The sequence below is a fragment of the Rhinichthys klamathensis genome, unplaced genomic scaffold (genome assembly GCF_029890125.1).
Source record: "Rhinichthys klamathensis goyatoka isolate OS25496 unplaced genomic scaffold, OSU_Roscu_1.1 h1tg000358l_1, whole genome shotgun sequence".
Taxonomy (NCBI): Eukaryota; Metazoa; Chordata; class Actinopteri; order Cypriniformes; family Leuciscidae; genus Rhinichthys; species Rhinichthys klamathensis.
Window position 1 is genome coordinate 58924 of NW_026606867.1, and position 24838 is coordinate 83761.

A 24838-nucleotide genomic window follows, 5' to 3' on the forward strand; every position below is an offset into this window, starting at 1 on the left:
TCTCTCCTCTCTCTCATAGAGAAATACCTATCATCAGACAACTGATGACACTTATTGAAACATGAAAAAAACAAGGCAAGGTAACTGTGATTAAAATTCAACTGAACATTGATAGTATGATGATTAATAGACTTTAGAGACATCCTGAGACAAGTCAAGCTTGTTTCCGCTCAAATCAAGTGGACCATCACATCTGTAGTTGGGCCTTTATGCTCAGTGGCTTGGTGATTGAAACCATTGTAACCTGCGTTGGACAAATCTGGCATAAAATAGTGCAACATTTTTACAGTATCTATAAACACTAGCTAGTCCAAATAATATTACAATAATACGCAGTATCCAAAAAAAAGGCTTTTTACAGTAGTAAAAGAGTAACAGCAGATGTCATGTTGCTTGTGGATTGTTCCACTGTAATCAATTCTCACCACCAGGGGGCGTGTTTCTGCTCTCATGGCCCATAAGAGCAAAGCAGAGATATAGAGGCTTATTTGATGTAATATTTAATTCTCTAGCCTTTGAGGTCAATTGAATTCACTTCTGTAAGCATGAAGCTGTCCAAAATGTGCACACTCTTCAAAGCACAAAGGATTGGGTATGTTTGTAGCGTCTCGGCTGAGGAGAGAGATGAACATTCTGATGAAGACCAGCCATTATTTTAAACAGAAGCCTCTACAGTGTCATTACTGTACCTTTTGACTATTAAGTTATAAATAGGAAACTTAAAGACTTACATCTGTTGGAGGGTTACAGCTGGTCTTTGTTCTGCTGAAAAGTGAAGAGAAATAACCACTTTGTTTCAAATGGTCTGTTATGTTTTATTCTTATTAGAGTGCATTAAAAAGCACTGCAAAAGACTTACCTGTGTATTGTCTCTCCTTTACTCTCTGTTGGTAAATGCAAGACTTATGTTAGTAGATGAAGACAAGACACATTTCGGTTCATAAACAGGTATAGTAAGTTCAACCAACAGCCCATATACTGTTTTGAATGGAGTATCACTCACTGCGGCAGCGTCGACAGCACCCTCGTCTGCAGCACAGACAGATGGACACACAGCACGAGAGAAGCAACAGGAACGCTCCCACTTCTAATGCTATAACTATTGTCATGTTGAGCTCAACTGCAACAGAGCATGTCAAACAGATATGCAATGGGGTCATATGGGCATTAATCATAAAAGGGTTTAATCTGGCATATGGTCATGTTACATTTGTACTATGGGGCATGTTGTCACATTTCACTTCCATTCTTGTGGGGTAAATCAAGAAAAAAGTATACACCGTATTAATGAAACAAATTCACATAATTGTACTAGACGTGTGAAATTAATGTGGGAAAAAAATTCATTCTCTGAACCCCAAGTGGATTTATACAAACTAAGAAAGTCAAAAAAGTGTTAGGTTGTGCCCCGCTCTCCCCTACACTACAATATGTTTTTGCTGGGGTAAAAATGATCCCAAACTCCACTATTCAAAAAATAGTAAAAAAACGTAATATTGTGAAATATTATATATTACATTTCGAATTTCAAATGTAATTTATCCTTGTGATGGCAAATCTGAATTCTCAGCAGCCATTACTCCAACTTCCAATATTTCAATATGCTTATTTGGTGCTCAAGAAATATTTCGTATTATTGCCAATGGTCCGTGTAACGCTTTGCAGTTCTTTGTTCAATTTGCACCATCAAAATTAACCAAATGAAAAATTGGCTTCGAACTTTCATTTTCCATTTTTTAAAAATAATTCACAAACGGATAATTGTCTCTCAGTTTAATTTTCAATTCTACAAGCTTGGGTTGTTGCGTCCGAGTCTGGTTTTTGAACAAACATAAAAAAACGACTCATTGCTCTGATTTTCCATTTCTCTGTGTTTTGCTCGCGGTTGGACCGTACCAGTTCCGCGGGGGGTGGAGCGGGGGGTGCACGTGGATGCATTTACGTAGAGCGCTGTAGCGTTATGTAGGGTAGACTGAGTACAGAACACTTTTTGCGTTTTGATTTTTCACACAAAAATAGATAATGAAAAGAAGTGAATTTCTACATGGCATGCCACATTACATTTCATTAGCTTGTAGACTAAGATATTATCAATCAATAATACCCATAAGTAGTTTATATTTTCCACAATTAGCTCATAAAAATAAGGTGCTTTTTGTCTCAACTTTGTCTCAACTTTACCCATATGTGGTACAGTTGAGACAGTAGCCTACCATGGTACAGTTGAGACACCCATTTTTAATGATGTAAAAGGTAACTAAATGTTCATTGCAAATATAATAAATAAAGACAAATAAAGAAAAAAATCAATTGGGCAACATGTTTATTTATTCATCCATTTTACTAAAAGCCAGACGATTTTGTCTTTAAAAATCATCTGCTATGTAGTGACCTTTAATGTGGAGTATAAACAGGTGGAGTCACTTTATTGCATCAGACATGTGTCACTTTGCTCACTGCTGATTGGTCCAAGTTCGGTTTGCAACCTCTTACCTGCAACATAACCTGCCCTGGACCATGTTAGCCGTGGAGCATAAGTTACTATGGCGATATACACTGCTAAAAGCCAAACCACTTTCATGGTGCCTAAAACCCAGGGTTGGCGCAAACTAAGCTAAAACATACCTGGCTAGCCACCTAAACCGGCTTCATGGTATAGACCCCTGGTTGAGGATGGCCGCCGCTTATCCTTCTCTCCCGCACCTTTTTGCCGTTTTTGTTTCCTTATGCTCGACACCTCATATCTTGTTGCATACATTGGTAACACTTTACAATACGGGTGCACTAATAAGCATTAATTCATGTTTAACTAATGCACAGATAATACTGAATTAATGTGTAACTAATGATTATCTAAGCTATTCATTAATGATTACCACATTAGGAACTAATTAAGAGTCTGTATGGTTAATGTATTAGTTCATACATGAATTGTTATTAATTAAATATGTAATTGTGAATTAATTCCCTAATAACTTTTTTAACTAATAGTGTTAATTAATATGTTAATTACCAGAATGAGCCAAAGCCTTGTATTTCAACTTCCAGATAATACAGGTACACTAATATGCATTAATACATGATTAATTACTTCATTGTTAGTGCAAATTCATGTGTAAATTACTACAATTACTAAATGAGTTAATAATGATGTGCCTCAACAAGTAAAGTCATAACATAATAATACCTTTGCAAATCTTTAGCTAATGATTAATTAAAGCAGACAACTGGAAGTTGAAGTGCATAGCTTTGACTAATTGTGGTAATTAACACATTAATTTACACTATTAGTTAATAAAATATGTTATTAAGGAATTAATACACAATGACACATTGAATTAATAGCAATTCATGTATTACTTAATCTATTAATCATATAGACTCTTTATTAGTTGCTGATGCAGTAATCATTAATTAATGGTTTAGTTCTTCATGAATCATACATTAACTCATGATTATCTGTGCATTAGTTAAACATGAATTAATGCATATTAGTGCACCCGTATTGTAAAGTGTTACCCATACATTTTTATTTCTCAACCTAACATCTATACTGACTTTATTTAACTGACGTTGTTCATTCTTTATCTTTAATAAATATATTTCTTTATATGAAAATTCCACATGGTCTTCCCTCTCTTTTTACATAGCCTAGAATAGGCAGGATGTAACAACACAAGTAGGCTACTACAGAGGCCTGTAGGCCTATCATGTTTCCCAATTATGATTGAGTGCGGTATGTCCTATACAAATACGAGAAATTACTGTATCTTCTCTTCTATTTCCACACACCATTCTCTCCCTTTGTAATCTATACAAGCTTGTCTATAGGCTACCTTTTTCCTCTGTATCCCACATTTCTTGCCACATTCCTTTTATTGCTCTTTTTATTAACCCTTTGATTTCAAATTGTGCAATGTTTAACCTTTTGTTTCTCGCTCTTTATCCCCCTATTTCTTTCATAAATCCTCTTTCTTAAATATATATATCATATTTATATATTATTTTCTTTCATTCTGTTTTGAATGTTATAAATATTTAATATTTCACTCTGCTTAGAGCAGGTGTACGTCTCCTGGTGGGTCTCTGCAGACTGCAGAGTTTTGCTCCAACCCCTATTAAACACACCTGAACCAGATAATCAAGCTCTTCAGGGATTATAGAAACTTCCAGGCTGGGGTTAGCTGGTTGGAGATATGGGATGCAGTCGTGGCCTAATGGTTTGAGACTCGGACTTGTAACCCAAGGGTGGTTTGAGTCTCAGTACTGTCATGACCAGGCTCAAAAGGCCATGACAAAAACTGGGAAAGGACTCAGCGATCGATTTAGCAAGGTTTATTGTAACGTGACATAATCAGAACAATACCTGAATGATAAGATGGGTTAGTCAGCAACCTCAGTTGTGTAAGTGTGGATGAGTGATCGTGGTGTAAAGTGTTGTTGAAGTGTTAAAATAAAACAAAACAAACAAATCCAGAACAACAGGCGACTGCTGGTAACGAGGATCAGAGAGACCCCGACGATCTTGGAGGTGGAGCTTTTATCTCCTGTGGAGCACTAGGACCAGGTGTTCACAATCGGGAAGGACCTCTGCAATCAGCTCCTCAAAACAGAAAAACACATCACCCTTGCAGTACTGACAAACATACACAGTCCAGCCACACAGGGGCGTCACACCCCCCCCCTTAAAGTCGGTGTCCCAAAGGGAATCACCGGCCCACTAACTTACTCAAAATCACCTATCACACCATGTACCTTACTTAATTCAGCAATTACTTACAATAACAAAAAATATGAACATACACCTGACTTCCCTCTGCGCATGGCCCGCTATGACTCCCACCCATTCTTCAGCAACCTGGTACCTAGGAAGCAAATTTAAGAAAAACAGGCAGAGCAAAGCAAATCATCCGACAGCACAAATGTCATAGTACATTCAAATAATAGGGGCACGTGATAGAGCATCTGCTATGACGTTGTCTGCCCCTTTAATATGCCGAATGTCAAGGTCATAGGCCTGCAAAAACAACGACCACCTCATAAGTCTTTGATTTGGACACTTGAATGACTGTAAAAATGTTAAAGGGTTATGGTCTGTGTATACAATGAGTGGAGCACCTCCTATGTACACCTGAAAATGCTGTAGTGCCCAAATAAGTGCAAGTGCTTCCTTCTCTATTACCGAGTAATTAAACTGGTAACGGTTAAACTTCTTGGAAAAAAAACTAACTGGTCTTACCACCCCCTGATCATCCTCCTGAAGCAATACAGCACCTGCTCCGACCTGGCTGGCATCTACCTGGAGCATAAAGTTTTTATCAAAACATGGGGCTGCTAGCACGGGAGACGAGCACAACAGAGACTTGATACTATCAAAAGCTTGCTGACATGCAAAGGACCAAACAAACTTCACCCTGGCCTTCAACAGCTCCGTTAACGGAAACGCCACAGTAGAAAAGTTCTTGCAGAAACTCCTATAGTAACCTACCAGACCCAGAAAACGCTGCAATTCCTTTTTTGTTGTAGGCTGAGGATACCTCTCCACTGCCCTCACCTTATCTTGAACTGGAGCCACCCGGCCCTGTCCCACTACGCGCCCCAAATATGTCACAGTAGCCCTAGCAAAGTCACACTTAGCCAAATTAATGGTAAGATGCGCCTCAGCCAGCCTTTCAAACAAAGCCCGGATACGCTGAAGGTGAGAGTGCCATGTATCACTGTAAACGACTAGGTCATCCAGATAAACGGCACAACCCTTCAAACCAGACACAACACGATTCATAAGGCGCTGAAACGTTGCTGGAGCGTTTCTTAAACCGAATGCCATCACTCTATAGGAATAGAGTCCCGACGGCGTAATGAATGCAGATATCTCCTGAGCACGCTGAGACAAAGGCACCTGCCAATACCCTTTAAGTAGGTCAAACTTGCTGACAAACCTGGCAGACCCCACCTGATCTACACAGTCATCCATCCTTGGCAGCGGAAAGCAGTCGGGTTTTGTTACAGAATTCACCTTTCTAAAATCTGTACAAAACCTAGGTGTTCTATCTACCTTGGGAACCAAAATACAAGGGGATGACCAACTTGAAAATGATGGTACAGCAATACTGTTTTTAAGCATGTAATTAATTTCAGAATCTAGATGTTTTAATTTCTCTGGCGACATGCGATAAAACCGCTGTTTAACTGGCTGCGCCTCTCCCACATCAATATCATGTTCAATCCAATCCGTGCAAGTAGGAACGTCTCCAAACAAACAGGAATATTTCTGTACCAGATCAGATAGCTCACCACATTGGGACTCAGATAAATGGGATAACAGTTTGTCAAGATTTTTGAGTGAGTCTGAATTATTCAACCGGCCATATAATAAACTATCATCAGGCTCCGGCACCCCATCTTCCTCCTGCGACCCCGAAACTGGGTTGACCACGAGAGCCGGACGTACCTCATCTTTATCTGCCTGGCTGGCCCACCACTACCTGCACTACTTATCACTGTAGCAGAAACAACACGATCAAACATCTCTTTCAGGGAGGGATCACTTTGCTGCTCCTGCAACAACTCACTCAATGACACGGACAGAGGAAAATCAGAAACAAACGGAGCCACCAACTCATCACCACCTCTCTCCTCAGACGATGCCTCCACATCAGACTTAGCCATTGCTCGTGTGACCACACAGGCAGAAACACCCTCAAATGAGTCATTTACCTTCTGATCCAAAACAGGACTAGGAGTAACCACAGGTGATGGTGCAGTGTCAGCCCAAACCCGACTACCAGTCAGGCCATTGCCCAAAATAAAGTGAATCCCCTCCATGGGCAACGCCGGTCGCACCCCTACGCATACTTCACCCTGCACCAGCTCACAATCTAGGACTATTCTGTGTAAGGGAGTAGGCAAAACAGTTAACCCCATCCCACGACTCAATATTCGGTCACCAGTGTCACTGGCCTCCGACAGCGGTAATACCGAACCCACTATGAACGAATCATAGGCCCCTGTATCTCTTAGAATTTTCACTGGGATTTTAGTGTCATCTCCAACCAGTGACACAAAACCACTTCTAATAAAAGGACAATATGCATCCAAAACGTCAGGTGCACAATCCGAAGTCAACAATTCAGAGATTTCATCAGTATCCACAGGCGCAGCCGCTGCAGCAGGCTTAACCTGGTGTTTGCTAAACTTTTTCCTGGACTGCAACACCGGACACTCAGCTTTCCAATGTCCTCTGTCATGACAATAGTTGCAACTTGTATCGGGATCAGCATTCCCTCGGAACATACTATCTGCTTTAAACATTCCAACTTTGCCAGAATGCATCCTGTCACCTGAAGCCGCACCCACACTCTTGCCTCTCCATCCAAGATCATCACACGCCGCTGTGCGCTCTCTAAACCTGCCCTTATGGAGTAATACATACTCATCTGCTGACTCAGCCGCCTCCGCAGCAGTAGTGAACTTTCTCTCTGTAACGTATGTTGCAATTTGCACTGGAAGCGTATTTCTAAGCTGTTCTAAAATAACCAAATCACACAAATCATCAAACGTGCCAATTTCCAGGGCCGTCAACCACCTTTTAAAAAGGTTAGTCAAATCCCTAGCAAACTCCATGTATGTCTGGCCATTCCTTCTCTCCCATGACCTAAACCGCTGACGATATGCCTCTGGCACCAGCTCATAAGCCTTAAGCACGGCCGATTTGATCTTAGCATAGTTAGAACTATCTTCCACACTCAAGGACGAATAAGCTTCCTGAGCTTTCCCTGTAAGAGCGCACTGAAGCATTAGCGCACAATCTGCATCAGGCCACTCCCTCGCCTTAGCCACACGTTCAAACATCACAAAAAAAACATCTGGGTCTCTCTCATTAAACTGCGGTAACAATCGTAAATTACTAATATCAAAGGGACGCACCCCAGCAGGCCGATCTTCCCTGGACCACCTGCGCTCTTTACCCAAAGACAGACGATATTCCTCCAGATCTAACCTGGACTTCTCAGACTGCTGACGAATCCTCTCTACCTCAATTTGTTTTTTAATTTCCAATTCGTGTTTAAGTTTCTCATGATCCATTTGAATCAACAGTAGCTCCTTCTGTTGCTCAAAAGTGAGGCCCTGTGCCTCTACAGGTCTAATAGTGGAAACTAGAGAGGGTTCCTCTAATTCTACCGTTATAATTCCCCTTTCAACTAATTCAGATTTCACCGTCATTTTAATATTTTCCTTAAGACGTTTATCTCCAGCCACCACTATAGAATAATGCTCAGCTATTTTAAGCAACTGCTCTCTTGTGCATTCCTCCAAAGCCTCCTCAGACGGAGCCGCAACGAACGTTTCACAGTTAACCATTTTCGCTACCAATTACAATCAGCCAAAATCCCAACAACTTACTATTCCAACAGGCCCAGCTAGACAGTAGCGTTTCCCTGTGAGCACTGAGAGGACTAATCCTCAATACGGTTTGGAGTTTCCCCACTACCTAAAGATCACCCAACTAACTAAGCTCCCCTCTAGTCTTCATGTGGTTACTTGTGGTGGGTATTTATGCACTGAAGACCGCTGGACCAGGAGAGCGACTAGCAAGCTAGCAACCCCCCCAGAGCCACGGACATGCTCCCAAGCAAAGCTTCACCCACGTTCTCCACAACACTAACCCAGATTTGCTCAACGAGCCCCAAAAGGGAATCGTCGCTACAGCCTACCAGAGAAAACTCCGAACCGCTTTTTAAACAATAGCACACAAGGACCCACACCTGTCATCTGACACCTGTAACAACGTTTGGACTAAAATTCTCCTTCCCCAGCCTGAATAATGACAAAACAAAAAAACAAAAACAACAACAAAAACCACACAAAAAAACTAAATAATTCCACAACAACTTAATTCCAACCAAACCTAACGCTTACCCTGCTAAATCAGCAACATAACACTGCGCCCTCTCCTTCAAACATCCCCACTCAAACCATGACCACCAAAAAAAAAAACGGGGAAAAACAAAATAATTTAACGTACCTGAGCTTCTCAAAATCAAGCCGGATTTGATAGTCAAACAAAGCAACATGCGCAACTAACTATCAACTGTTCAAGCACTCCACAAACCTATTTCAAACAAATTTACACATCGATCACGCTACTCAAACAGTTCAAAAACGGACGAGCCCCCATTTTGTCATGACCAGGCTCAAAAGGCCATGACAAAAACTGGGAAAGGACTCAGCGATCGATTTAGCAAGGTTTATTGTAACGTGACATAATCAGAACAATACCTGAATGATAAGATGGGTTAGTCAGCAACCTCAGTTGTGTAAGTGTGGATGAGTGATCGTGGTGTAAAGTGTTGTTGAAGTGTTAAAATAAAACAAAACAAACAAATCCAGAACAACAGGCGACTGCTGGTAACGAGGATCAGAGAGACCCCGACGATCTTGGAGGTGGAGCTTTTATCTCCTGTGGAGCACTAGGACCAGGTGTTCACAATCGGGAAGGACCTCTGCAATCAGCTCCTCAAAACAGAAAAACACATCACCCTTGCAGTACTGACAAACATACACAGTCCAGCCACACAGGGGCGTCACAGTACTGGAAGGAATTGTTGGAGGAGGGAGTGAATGTACCACGACTGAGGTGAGACCTTTGAGCAAGGTACCGAACCCCCAACAGCTCCCCAGCCGCCGCAGCAAAAAATGGCTGCCCACTCCGGGTGTGTGTTCATGGTGTGTGTCTGCTCACTGTGTCTGTTTGTGTGTGCACTTGGATGGGATAAGTGCAGAGCACAAATTCCAAATATGGGACACCATACTTTGCTATATGTCACGTGACGTCACTGCAGGACAGTGCCCCTCCAAGAACTAAGTGAAACCCTTCTTTGCTACCTTATCCGCAGCTTCATTTCCAGAAATCCCTTTATGTGAATCTGACTGTCCTTCAAAAGCATAAATATATCATTTCTCAAATCTTTTCTAAGCGATTTCTGAGCAGATATTGTTTTTAATGATGATGCTGAACCACAGTATCACTAATCATGCTTTATTTCTACTACCCATGTTAATCCTATAACTCACCTGCTTCAGCTATAAAGCAGAATATTATTTGAAAACAGTGTTGGAGCAGGGTTGTGTCCCTCAGGAACCCCTGGATTGCATGGCTTTTGAAATTCCTGTGGTTCCTGCAATTGGATCTTTTGATCTGTCTGTATTTGTATAGCCTTAAATTTAGTAAATAAAGTACCCATTTTACAAACACAGCTGCAATTGAGACCAGCTTATATAGACAACATCCTTATTGTCTAGCATTTTATTATTATCTGACATCATATTGTATCTCTCTCTCTCTAGAAATGTGTCTTGGAGTGACTTAGAAAACCCTGAATTCACCCTATACAGTAGGCCTATATATAAATACCTAAAACAATAATTATACTAATGATGACTTGTATAATAAATCCTTATTTTATTTAATAATCGGTGATGTCTTATTCTGTTTGTCGACAACTTATGAACACATTATAAAAGAGATAAAATAATTCTATAAAAAATATTGAGATTGAGTCAAAAGGACCAAGATTGAGCGTGCACTCGCAATAAAAAGCGCGCCCCGAGATTCGTGTGAGAGGGAATTCGCCTGCGAAGAGAGTCGCTCTCGCGCATTAACATTGAAGGGTTGGTCAAAATCCCTTGCCTCTTCAAATACATATATAATCATATATCATTTTGAATGGTTATATACTTCCTTTATAAAAATCAATAATCAAATATATTCATTATCACATAATAATTTTTATATTCTTGTGCTTGTGAAATTATATTTTCTTAAATGCATGGATGCAAGTAACCAGTTTCTTTTAGGTGCATTCCAATCTTACTTTGAGATTGCACTTAGTACACGCAGGACACGAAGGCCACGGAACCCACAAGGCCGTTTGTCTCTTTCTCTGGGATCAGTAGAAAGGTTAGAGGGTCCTAAAGGCAGCGTGGGCACATATGATTCTTCGCTGGACATATGGTCAAGCTATATTGAGCGTTACTATCAAACTTGAATTGTTGTATTAAAATGTATTCTTTCCAGTATATTTCCTTCCTTGGGAGTAAATGCCAGTGATCTGTTTTTCTCCTAAATGAGTGAATGTTTTGGCATTATGTTTTGGTATACTTAACTGATAATAAGGAGCTCAGACTCTCTTCAGCCTTGATGGGAGCTGTTATTTGCTCGTGTCTGTTATTTGTGTGTGTGTGCGTATGACATTCTATGTAGGTTCTGGACGTTCGGACCAGACACCCCGGCGCCCTTCTCTAACCTGCGAGGCCACCACAGACCTAAATCCAATGAGTGGACGACAACTATCTTTACTAATGGCGATAGGCACCCCTATCTCCTCACATGTGTTAAATTGTTTAGGCTTTCATGTTTCTTAGCCAATGAGAATCATTCAACCTGTAAGCAATGACGTAGCTTAGACCTTGGAAATGGTATAACTGCTGTGATCTTTGTAACTGTAAGCGAGGCGGCCTACGAACTCCTGTGTGAGTCTTGAAGCTGACTTCTGCTGATGAAAATGCAAACTATCTTCAGTAAAACTTTTCTTTAATTTTTTATAATTCTGACTCCGGGTCTTCATTCTTCATATCTGGTTCTGGGTCTTTGACTGTATACCCCTTACAGTTATGGTGGAGGATGCGCAGGCAATTATTCTCGGTGACACCCCTGGCAAATCAACAAACAAGGTAGTAAGCTTTTGTTAATTGTTAGGGCTGTCTGACTGGAAGAGATTTTGAAGGAGAGCGGGAGAGCTTCACTCCGATGAGGCGAGTGAAGCTTCACTCCGATGAGGCGAGTGAAGGAGTAAGTTAATTATACTGCTGACAGTATAAGAAGTCGCTGAGAGCGTCGTTAAGGGTAACGGCAGCAGACAGCGCAAGCGAAGCGTGCTCTGTGGGGGCCCCGCTGGGCATTACTGGTGTAGCACCACCCCAGCAGGGCACGTCCCTGGGCTAGAGGTCCAGTGGCACCGTAAACCTGCTCAATCTCTTCCATTTCAGACAGGGGATCCCCGAACTTAGTGAAGTGAATCAGGCAGTTAGGGATACTAACAATAATAGGGTTGTTTGCCAGGGATGCATCAGGAACAATTCCGAGAGCAAAATTTAAAAAGTTGTGACCCAAATTGGCATGGACCAGTATATGTAACTGTGATTTTGGAGTATACTTTGCAGTTTCATCACGCAGAAGCCAAGCTGTGTTGTTCAAAGATCGCCGCCTCCATTTCTGCAATAACTTCAGGTGAGTATGAACCATGATTAAGATATGGCAGAAAAATGTAATAACTTAATCAGTAACCTGAAGAGTCCTGAAACAAATAGTGAGACAGGAGAAGCAAACGCTGTAAGCAGCTGTGCTCTAAAGCCCTCACTTTAAATAAATTTGCAGAAATGAAGTTGAGTAATGAAATGAAGAAAGTAAATGGTAGTCAGGATTTTGATTCTGATTGGAAATTTAAAAAAACTTGACTGGCTACAAACAAACAAAGAAACTGAAAAATTAAAATGTTTAGCCTCGTATTGCTTACGATGATTACAAGAAGCAAGTGAAAGAAATTCTGGGTCAGGGATAATTTCCCTGGACAAGCGACTAAAGTTAAACAGACACTTTGTGAAAACAATATTTTGCAGCTTATGAAAATTAATGTTCTGCCAATAATAATGATGAAGATTATGATTGGGTTATTATGATTAAATCCGCCACTGGTGGACTGTAAAAGAATACAGAGAACTGCTTAATCAGTAGCTCTGTTTGCATTCCTGAATGGGACACACTGCTTCAAGGGCGTGCAGTAAGTTGGAGCCGTTGAGGCTGACACATGAACCCACCAGATGACAGAGAGTGTTTTAATGGTGGTCATCAGGACCATTTAATACGTAACTCTAAATTCCCACCGAGAAGGTGTTTAAAAATGTGATAAAATGACAACACATTTCTGGTAATAATGTGAGTTTGAAAGTAGATCAGTGTTTAAATGACGATATTAAAGTTGTCGTCTGAGAAAGAACAAGAGATAAAACAAGGTCAAAAGATTGAAGTCTTAAAGTGAATCCTTTTGAAGAAAAGATCTATAATAGTAATTTTTATAAGTTGATGTAAAATTAATGACTCCAACAAATGTGAGTTGCAAAATATATCAAAGTAACTTAAAGGATGATTGTGTTGTAATTAAACATTTTAAAAAGGTTTTAGATGATATAGAGAGACTAATCTCACAGATGATTTACAATAACTGCAAAAGTATCACAAGCAGAGAGTGCTTGCCTCGTCAAACTTAGTGTGAATCCTAATTGGAGATTGATAAACTCCAAGAGAAAACTGAAGTCAAATGTGAAACGTTATTGAGAACTAGAATAATTATTTTTATGTAAAACAAATAAGCAGAAGCCGTACTGAATTAACAGTTGCTAAATGCTGATTAAACAAACAGCTTGAAAAGTTGACCATGAAAGAACTAGAAGCTGATGTTTAGTTTTCAAAAGATAAGTTTGTTATTGGCTGTAATGAAACAGTTTGCTTATCTGAATCTGATGTGTGCTGTGGCTGAAACTGCCAGTGCAACAGACTCAATCTGAGTGGAAATTTGTAATGCCTAAATTTCCTGATGTGTGGGCAAAAGACAAATATAAATAATATGTTTATTTGAAACCGTATGTAATTTCTGGCAAAGATGCCTTAAGCTGGGATAGAGTTAAAAGATGATAGATAAATGTTTGATGTTAGAAGTATATGAGAGAGCAGTGTACCATCCAATAGAGTCTCAGAGTCTCTCTCATTCAATGAGTCAGCTAAAAGCTGGTATCTGTGATAATGTGTAAAGCACAGTGTTTCAGTTGAAGGATCATAGACACAGAGATGTTTTAAAAATAAAACTGAATGACTTTAAAGAAGTATTTAAAATAATAATACAGATAGAGATGACATTTTGATTAGGTTAATTTAGGACCAGTAACTTCTTTGTCTGATCTTAGTCCCCACCATGAAACGGGGGAGGGGCCGACGGAAATGTACACTGAATGTACGGTTGTGATCTGAATTCACTGAGTATAATCCAAGTAGCTAGGTTGCTGCTTTTAAGATAGTTAATGGATTTAAGTGATTAAATACTGTTGTTCTGACCTGTCTCCCTATGTGAACACTATTAGGCAATCCGAATGGCTCTGGATGACTCTTGAACGTGCCTTTCCTAAGCTCCAGAAAACAGCTGAGTTCTGTTGAAGAGAACTGATTGTGTGATTGGAAAGAGCGGTCACCAGTGGGCACGAGTGGCTACTCAATGACGGGTAAGACCTTCTATTAGCCAGACAGGGGGCAACCCAAGCCAGAGTGGATCACGTAAAGTCACTGGGCATCTCAAGATGGAGGTGTTTATGTGAGAAAGGTATGAGAGTGGAACGGATGACTGTGAGGCCAGCAGCATCCTTTATCGTTAGGGCGGATGAGCTGTGAGGAGTTACAGACAGTCTGACCCCGAAACGTGAGTGTTCCTCGAATACCAATCACCAGAAACCGCATTCATTGTATGGCTTGTTTTTTTATTGTGACAAGCGTCTGCAAATATGCCAGGGGAAAACACCCTGATGGAGATTATAGATAAAGGGCTAACAGGAGTGGGCGAGCAGGAGCCAGCTGAGGCCATTGAGTGATTCCCATTAGTTGTTGTGGAGACAGTAGCAAAACTTTTTATGTACTGGTTTGCCTTATGGGCAAGGAAAATCATAGTGTTGATTTTGAACTAATAGGTCTATGACATAGTTTTAACTCCTGAAGGTCGTTAGACATGGTGGTGGCTAAAGATGAAGACAGCTTTTATAGATTTGAGAAAAGTCTGGATAACAAGGTGAATGGTCAAAGGTTATTGTAATTAATTTAATATTACATTATGTCTAAGTTACAGCCTTAGAAGGCTGTTGAAAAAGATTATTTATTTATAGTGAGAGAGACTGCTTGAGCAGAGGAAGGGATGGTAACTGTGTCTGTCTTTCCATTATTGGCCTGCTAGAGCAAGCTGAAGCAAAATAATGATAATGAAACAAAACAACCCAGCTGACCTTGTTAAATTCTAATGAATAATGAACAAGACATGCTTTGAAACTGGTTGGGAGACCATGTAAAATTAGGTAGAAGCTACCGGAAAATGGGAAGTTTAAAATCTTATTTAAAATTTAAATCTTTTTAGCAATAACATAAAGAAAAATTAATATTGAAAATGAACAGTTAACATATGCGTGTCTAGTATGAGTGCGTGTGATGGTGACAGCACTTTTTGTCTTGTATGTATTAGTTTGGGGTACTATTATTTCCTGATTTTGAGGATATTGTGTCATTAACCTCTGGAATTAGTGTTTTATCATTACAGATGGGTTAAGTGAAATGACCAACTTTAGAAAAGTTGATAATTCTAAGACAATCTGATGAAAAGACAATGCAGAACATGGGACGAGCTTTAATTGGAGTGGTTCTCCAGCTCTGTCTGCTATTGGTAATTATGAATGCTTTTGTCATTTATGATATTGAACTGAATTACTCTCTGGATTAGTATTTTATATAAATTGGAATTGTAAAGAAGATTGCCGTCCATTCTGGGGTAAAACTCTTGTCTAAATTCAACTGAGGGTCTAAATTTAAATAGACAACTAGGTGGGATCATAAGGATAAACGTAGGAAAAAAAAAAAAAAAAGATATATACATATAGACTTGACGGCAGAGAGACAAAGTGACACATTGGCTAAGTCACTATCCAAATTATCCAGAGTGAGTTCCCTCATTTTTATTGAAAGGCCGGAGGGCGAACAAAGAAGGAGTGAATATAACTTCTAAAAAGAAAAGGTTTTATTTCTCAATCGATTAAATGTATGTATGACATTAGATGTCTAAGAAAACTACAATTTAATAAAGGTAAAAAGAGAAAGCAGCTATATGGCTGTGGGCTGGGATCTGAGTAACATAATATTTTGGTTTCTGTAAAACTGTAAAGATAAGTGGAACTGAGACAAATACTGTGAGAAGTAGTTAAAATGAACAATAAAGTTGAAGTTAATGATAAGAAAACAAGAGTATTGAAGAATTAATAAAATACCATGATTCCCCTAACGAGGGAACTTTAAGTGTCACTAGGCTGACAGTGGTGAGAGACTCGGATGCAGAAGGAACTGGCATGTAGGGCAAGATGGAAGAAATATAGTAGAAGAAAATGTATGTTATGAAAATACAATTTCTGATAGGATTTATGGAAGTCAAATTAAGTTTAAATGGTATGAAAAAGGTTAGGGTTAGACATTGTATGATTGACAGGGATTCAAGTTATATAAGGATAAGGAATGAACAAAAGCTTTATTAAGCAGAATGGGGAACGATCCTATATTTTAGTGGTAAAATAATGACTGAAATGATGATGTGAATTTGTTTTATTTTATTTCTATTTTTGAAACAAACAAAAAAGGGTATAAGATGTTATACAATTAAAATGGTACATGCTATGTGACCGTAAACTGAAGGATGATTTCAGTAAAGACTTAAAGGGCTTACATCGATTATTATGGGTCTTAATTATTAATATTTTATTGTTTGTTGTTTATTTTTAGTTAGACAACCATTGTGTTTTAAACCTAAAGGGTCTATAAAAGGGGTAGTGAAAATAATGGATTAACCATCCAACTTTGTTTATAATAAAAGGATTTGGAAATCATAATTTTATAAATAAAAAAAACTAGTGCATATATTCTGGTACTCATGATTATAGACAATGTCTTTATTTAGGATCTGAGTAGTGACTGTGGATCTAGCCCATGCTAGGAATACAGCAATAGTGCTTGCTTATTTAGCCTGGCTTCCAGAGAAAAAATATGTACTTGTTTCGTAATCAGTTATGTGTTTTATAAAAATTTTAACCTGACTGATAAACTGAGGAAGAATGACATTGATGTCCTGTTGTGAGTGGAAGGTGGGAGAGCCTCTTAATGGGGACTGGAATTTTTAATATCCAGCATGTCCGTGACGAGGTGAAGAGACAAGTGTGACCCGTCAGGGGAGCATGCGTCACCACTCCTCCCTTCCGTAGTGACCTCACTGGTTAGACCAGACGTGGCGGTATTGGACCCCACATTGGTCTAAAACGGGGGACTGAAGGGTTGGTCAAAATCCCTTGCCTCTTCAAATACATATATAATCATATATCATTTTGAATGGTTATATACTTCCTTTATAAAAATCAATAATCAAATATATTCATTATCACATAATAATTTTTATATTCTTGTGCTTGTGAAATTATATTTTCTTAAATGCATGGATGCAAGTAACCAGTTTCTTTTAGGTGCATTCCAATCTTACTTTGAGATTGCACTTAGTACACGCAGGACACGAAGGCCACGGAACCCACAAGGCCGTTTGTCTCTTTCTCTGGGATCAGTAGAAAGGTTAGAGGGTCCTAAAGGCAGCGTGGGCACATATGATTCTTCGCTGGACATATGGTCAAGCTATATTGAGCGTTACTATCAAACTTGAATTGTTGTATTAAAATGTATTCTTTCCAGTATATTTCCTTCCTTGGGAGTAAATGCCAGTGATCTGTTTTTCTCCTAAATGAGTGAATGTTTTGGCATTATGTTTTGGTATACTTAACTGATAATAAGGAGCTCAGACTCTCTTCAGCCTTGATGGGAGCTGTTATTTGCTCGTGTCTGTTATTTGTGTGTGTGTGCGTATGACATTCTATGTAGGTTCTGGACGTTCGGACCAGACACCCCGGCGCCCTTCTCTAACCTGCGAGGCCACCACAGACCTAAATCCAATGAGTGGACGACAACTATCTTTACTAATGGCGATAGGCACCCCTATCTCCTCACATGTGTTAAATTGTTTAGGCTTTCATGTTTCTTAGCCAATGAGAATCATTCAACCTGTAAGCAATGACGTAGCTTAGACCTTGGAAATGGTATAACTGCTGTGATCTTTGTAACTGTAAGCGAGGCGGCCTACGAACTCCTGTGTGAGTCTTGAAGCTGACTTCTGCTGATGAAAATGCAAACTATCTTCAGTAAAACTTTTCTTTAATTTTTTATAATTCTGACTCCGGGTCTTCATTCTTCATATCTGGTTCTGGGTCTTTGACTGTATACCCCTTACAACATCCACTCTAAATTACATTGCACTAAATGATTTCATGGTCAGACTCACACGTGCCATATACATAACGCTACAGCGCTCTGCGTAAATGCATCCACGTGCACCCCCCGCTCCACCCCCCGCGGAACTGGTACGGTCCAACCGCGAGCAAAACACAGAGAAATGGAAAATCAGAGCAATGAGTCGTTTTTTTATGTTTGTTCAAAAACCAGACTCGGACGCAACAACCCAAGCTTGTAGAATTGAAAATTAAACTGAGAGACAATTTTCCGTTTGTGAATTATTTAAAAAAAATGGAAAATGAAAGTTCGAAGCCAATTTTTCATTTGGTTAATTTTGATGGTGCAAATTGAACAAAGAACTGCAAAGCGTTACACGGACCGCCAATGTTCAAAACAGTTTTGTGATACATTGTTTTCAGGATTCTTTGATAAATAGAAAGTTCAAAAGAACATAATTTATTTGAAACAGCAATCTTTTGCAACATTATACTGTCACTGTTGATCAATTTATTGCATCCTCAAGTCTTAATTTATTTCCAAAAAAATGTCTTACTGACCTCAAACGTTTGAACTGTTGTGTAGATGCCAGTCACATTTCTACTTAGTTTGTGGTAATACATAAGGGAATTTAGGGTTTTGCAGGGTTTGAATTAGCACAGAGGACCTTTAAGGGAAAACGGGAGGTTAATTTTGAAATTACTATTAATATTTTTGGGGGTTCCCTAGTGAAAATTTAATATACCAAAATGTATTAGTATACTACAAATATATCTACATATTTATGTACTTAATTTAAATACCCTGCAATTGTACTGTTGGCATACTAAATTGCTATACTTAAAGTCTGCTAAATTGGAACAACTAATTTTGTACTTAATGCTCTTTAGTTATCTGGAAATAGTGCTGAGCTCCAACTAAAGATATACTTAAGTATATTTGATTGTGCTAAAGTGGAACTATTGCAAATATACTTTAGGTACATTTAAAGTATCCTGCATTTAAAGACTGATATTATACAGTGACCATACTTTCCTTACTAATGTGTAGAATGTGTAACTAATGTGTAGAAATGTGCATTGTGCAATTAAGAAGTACTCCAAATAAAGTATACTTGTAATATTTATATCAGAAAGTCTCCAGGCAATATGTCAGTAAATATGTTAATGGATTTGTACTATACTTAGTATGAAATAAATGTATTTTAAATACATTTTGATATAGGGTTTTTTCATTAGGGTCACTAGACCCCCAAACGAAAATAATATAGTCAACATCAATAGAACATGAGGGTTTTTTTTTTTTTTTTTTTTTTTTTTTTTTTTTTTCACTGTACCTTTAAGACTTTGATCTAAATGCCCTCTTTGTACATTTTCATTTAAGTATAATTGATTTCTTTAAATTACCAATTTGTCATTAACTTACATTCAGTTATCTTCATATGCCGGCCTGCACAGCTTTTGGGTGCCCCCACTCCATTGGATGCCTCACATCGATACTGACCCTCATCAGATTTTGATACCGTCTTGAATTTCTGTTCAAAAACAAAGGAAAAGAAACAGTGTATATAAATCACACATGCCATAAATGCATCAAAGCCAAACAATAAGCAGCGTTTGTTAGCAGTCAAGGGAAAAGGCTACAGGAAGTTCAATGTTTTTATCAAAATGTTTGCCCATGTGATGGAAAGAGATTATAGCACTACACCAACCAGAGTCCCTGTTTTGGGGTCCAGGGTGTAGTTGATTTCAGCGAGCTTGCCAGTGTTAAGTAGTTTGTTGTCTTTGTACCAGCTGTAGGTGGCAGCAGGAACGCTGAGTTTGTCTTTACAGTGGAGCTCCGCAGAAAATCCTTTCATGACTGTTTCTGGAACCTCACATGACGGCGCATTTGGCGGCACTGTCCATGTAAGACAGATCATACTGCTCACTGACAGAAAGTTTATGTTTAAGACAAGGAGTTATGAATACACTCTTAAAAATAAAGGTTATTCAGACTTAGAAAAAATGGTTCTTTTAAGAACTGTTTATTGAAAGGTTCTTTGGGGAACCAAAAACGGTTCTTCTATGGCATCGCTGTGAAAATGCTTTTTTTTGGGGAACCTTTATTTTCAAGAGTGTATCATTTGCTGCACATGTAAATAATGAAAATAAGTGTACAAGATTTTTATTCCCACCAAGCACAATGAGGGTGACGGTGACCTCCCCCAGCTTGATTTTGTCTTGGCGGGCTGTGACTTCGCAATGATACACTCCCGAGTCTTTCTGTGTGACACCACGGAGGGTCATTGTTGCCCCGTCGATGGACGCACGGCTCTTAAATGCACCTGGTAATGGTGAGAGTAAGTCAGAACATTCTGAAGAAAAAACATACTGTATGTGAATGAAAGTACACTGTTCACTGAAACACATAGTTAGGGTGCAGTCACATTTACAATTGCTTGGCAGAGTTTCGTGGACGAAATCTAGTAATTTCAATAGGAATCTGTGCGATCAGAAGTTTCAAATAAGGGGGTGAAAGATTTCCCGACACAGATTTTGCAATGGGTTCAGCATCGACCGAAAAAAAGCTGCTTGGTTTTAAAGTGACTTCTGTGTGAGCTTCATAAATCATCATTACACTACTGACAATGGACCTTTTTTGCTCGTAAAATTTCATGTGTGTGAAAATTTCACATGTGAACACAAGTGTGAATGACACACTTCTTCTTTTAAAAGATTTCATAAAATATCTAAACTAAAGCTATATACAAATAAGAGAGATAAGGGACTGTTTAAAAATTGGAATGGGCTAAACAACAACAAACCTGTAAAATCGCCATCAAAATAAACATATGAAACCTCTTTGCCTCTCTTCTTCCATTCAACACGTGGGTTTGTTTCTTTCTCTGTCCTGAACTCACAGGAAAGGACAGCATCTTTTGAAAGAACAGATAAAAGTGTCACATCAATATGGTCTGAAAGCTTTTAAACACGTCCAGCTGATTATCTGAAGACTAAAGAACTTACTTGTGTTTTCATGTACTTCCACTTTTGCTTTGCTTGTCGTCACAGTAACAGGATCTGAGCAAGGAACTGGATAGAAAAGATACAAACAAACACATGAATGTTGTAACACACTCCCACAGCATTTTTTATAATAGCAAACTTAGTTTGTAGGAAAAAAAAAATCCACCTATAATGAAAGACTATGAGAATCATTATATGTTTGGCCCATAAAGTTGTTGTTTTTTACTGAGGATGAATTGAAATTCTGCCCCTTAAAAAAAAGGTTCATTATTGGCACTAATGGTTTTCATGAACAACCTTTAAAATCCTTTAAACCTTTCATTTCTGTTCTTTATAGTGGGGAAAGGTTCACACTAAGATACAAATGGTTCTTTTTAGAACTGATCACTGAAAGTTTCTCTGGGGAACCAAAAATGGTTCTTCTATGGTATTGATGTGGAAAAAAGAAAAAACCTTTACAACCTTTATTTTTAAGAGTGATGCACTGTTGATATAGCTTAACTTACACAGTAAAAAATCCTAATTTTAACAGTAAAAGACTAAAATGCTACAGTAAAAAGCTGTTCATTGTTTAAACTGTACATTACTGACTATACGGTGAAAAACTGAAATAGATCTAATTTCATGTAATTTTACAGTAAAATACAATGTACAGATTTCTTTAATCAAGAGTGTATGTTAGATTATACTTTACAACGAGGTTCTAAACTTTAGTTAACAATAGTTAACATAAACTATTGAAAAGTACTTCTAAACCATTTATTAATATTAAGTAATTGTAAACAGCATTTACTAATACATTATTAAAAACAAAGGTTGTATCTTTTAATAATACTTAATGGACCTGAGCTAACATGAACAATGAAATTAATTAACGTGAACAAAGATTAATATATACTGTAACAAATGTATTGCTCATTGTTAAAGTTAGTTAATGCATAACTGTTAATTAATGGAACCTTTTAGGAAAGTGTTACAAGTTTTCTATATTATGCCTCTGAGCAATACTATATACGTATATAATATTTAAGTAAATAAGGAATAGAGTGAAGAGAAGTTAAAACACACTGAAGTTGTGAAACCTCACTAACACTCACTCCTGCTCTGGTGGTGCCAGGAACAGGGAGTGTAGGAATTTACGTAATGGATGGATGTTCTTCTGACACAGTCTGGCTGTGGGGGGTGGCAGTACAAACCAGGCCTGATAACCTCCACACACACTGAAAAACATGCACTTCTGGGGAAAGTGAGGGGAAATACTTTCCTTTTATCTGTGTAGCTCCCTTTCTATAGCCCTGTAGAAAAGAACTGAGTTTCATACGTGACGACAGAGAAAAGGTGTGGAGGGTCTTTTTACCCAGAGATACAAAGACGTACTGTGCTCCTGTAACTTAAAACCCCTTCAACTGGAAGAGGACTAGAGTTAAAATCACAGACCACCCCACAAGGTTTAACAACCCTAACTAGCACTCAGTGGCATGAGATCTGAATAAAGGGTTAGGTTTAGAATATCAGAATAAAGCCAATTAATGTTATGAAAGTTAACCTAACATGTTATAGCTACATTTATCACTCTTTTAACATCTATGGAAAAAGTAAATTGCTACATAATTTGTAAAACATTTAGATCTCTCTAGACTGGGTGGGAGCAAGCATTTCTCATGGTATGCCGGGTAACCATAATCTTCATGATAATGACCAATACACAAGGAGTCAGGCAAGGGGCATCAGCCACATGAAAGGGTCCCTGCCACATCAGACTGAAGTTCAGATCTGGACAGCTTCTTCACAGACATTTTATCACCTTCAGGATCTCATGTGTTCAAATGCTGTTTAAGAAGTTTGTGTAAACACAGTGTCTTACAAGACCCCCACCCATTCTATCCAGACCCTCAAAGCATCCATCTCTCTTTGAAAAAGCACACACACACACATACACACACACACACACAAAACTCTGTTTCGCTATCTCCATAAGCGTAATGATTTTTATACTGTACAAATTGTATCTTCTATCCCCTAAACCTACACATCATAGAAAACTAGCTGCATTTTTACATTTTCAAAAAATATGATTTCCACTGGCTGATTTCAGGTTTTGCTATCCTTCTGGGGACTTCTGGGTCATACATCACTTTGTATGATTTTAAGCTGTTTTCCTCATGGGGACCAAAAAATTTACATTTAGTCTAAATAACGTGTTTACCTAAACCACACACACACACACACACACAATCATTCATGGCAAGACACAAATAAAATAAAACATGTAATTAAATTAAAGAATAAAATAATGATAAATACATAACATATTCTTTATATTATTTGTAATATTTGTAATAACTTTTAAGCATAAATGTTTTTATATTCGGTGTAGCAGCCAATTCTATATCTAGTCTATATCATTATTAACAGAGCTAAATGTAGATTCAAATTATTAATCAAAGGATCTGTGTTTTACAACTCACCCCTCAGAATTCCCACCATTTCAGTCAGAATCAAAAATTCTTTCTTTTAAAACGTCCAGAACACGACACACCACATAAAGAGCATCGGATATTGAGAAATACAAGCATCATCAATATACTTACTGTAGAGCAGCATGAGAAGAGCGGGAAAGGTTAGTATGTGTGTTGTTCTCATCTTCAGATTGTCCGGCGCGTGGAGAGTCTGATGTGTTTCTCGCTCTTCGGAAGTTGTTTAAGATGTTTTGCGCGCTCTCGTCAGAACGCTGCGCGAGCACGCCGCATATGCTCTGAGACATGTGTCGTTGCTTTGCATATGAGCGACATATACAACATGAAAAATCTTATTCCTTATGATCTTTCTTATCATGTTTTTTTATAGGCAAGCGTGGAAACCAGTTTCAAAATATAGATATTGTTACTTCTGTAAAACTAGGCCTATTAAAACAATAGGCTATATATTTCCCACGTTTTTCTATAAGTTTACTTACTTACTTTATAGTTACTTTATTTATAGTTTTTATACTTTATAGTTACTTTATTTATAGTTTACTTACTTTATAGTTATGACAATAATATATTACTGTAATGAAGTTTTGTGCTTTGCACAATCAAATTTAGTCTATAAAATGGCATCAAATTTGGAACCTTTGGTTTGGTTTTGGTTTAGTCAAAATACAATGACTGAATCAACTTAACGATTGGGTTACAACAATTAAAGCAAACTCTAAGTTCCAGATCAAGTCCTTGAAGGGATATAGTAGTTCACCCAAAAAGGGGAATTTTGTCATTATTTACTCACCCTCATGTTGTTCCAAACCTGTATGAGTTTCTTTCTCCTATTGAACACAAACCTGAGACAGATTTATCAGTAGAAACTGTGAATGCAATGGTAATTTCATGGTAAACAAGTACTGAAGTCCTGCAGTTTGGCTTCATATTTTATGAGCTGCCCTTTCAGGGAAATGTTTGGCTTAATACAATTGATTTGTCTGTCATAATTCTGAAGAATGTGCAATTAAGATAACATGAGAGAGATAATATGTTGTTTTGCACTGCTATGGGTTTAGGTTTCAGGAACAGGGATGCATTGTTCATGGATGTTGATTTTGAGACCCCACACTCTTGTGGGTATGAAACGTTTGACAGCTGCTTTATCCACAGTATTCCTTTCCTCAGTAAGACATGGC

General features: G+C 38.4%; 1 protein-coding gene across 2 annotated transcripts; it reads right to left on the reverse strand.

Moving 5' to 3' along the window:
* Window positions 1-399: 399 nt before the first annotated feature.
* On the reverse strand, window positions 400-23894 carry jam2b (junctional adhesion molecule 2b). 2 transcript variants are annotated; one of them, XM_056233006.1, is made up of 10 exons: window positions 23775-23894; window positions 21184-21249; window positions 20982-21092; window positions 20352-20501; window positions 19887-20074; window positions 19601-19709; window positions 1004-1120; window positions 860-884; window positions 732-762; window positions 400-612 (listed from the first exon to the last, which is right to left on the reverse strand). In XM_056233006.1, the coding sequence occupies exons 1-10, from the start codon at window positions 23824-23826 to the stop codon at window positions 574-576; spliced, it is 888 nt and encodes a 295-aa protein (XP_056088981.1). In that variant the 5' UTR covers window positions 23827-23894; the 3' UTR covers window positions 400-573. The 2 variants fall into 2 exon arrangements, with proteins under 2 accessions (XP_056088981.1, XP_056088980.1); XM_056233005.1 differs by having other exon boundaries at window positions 732-765; window positions 23775-23893.
* Between the last annotated feature and the right edge of the window lie 944 nt (window positions 23895-24838).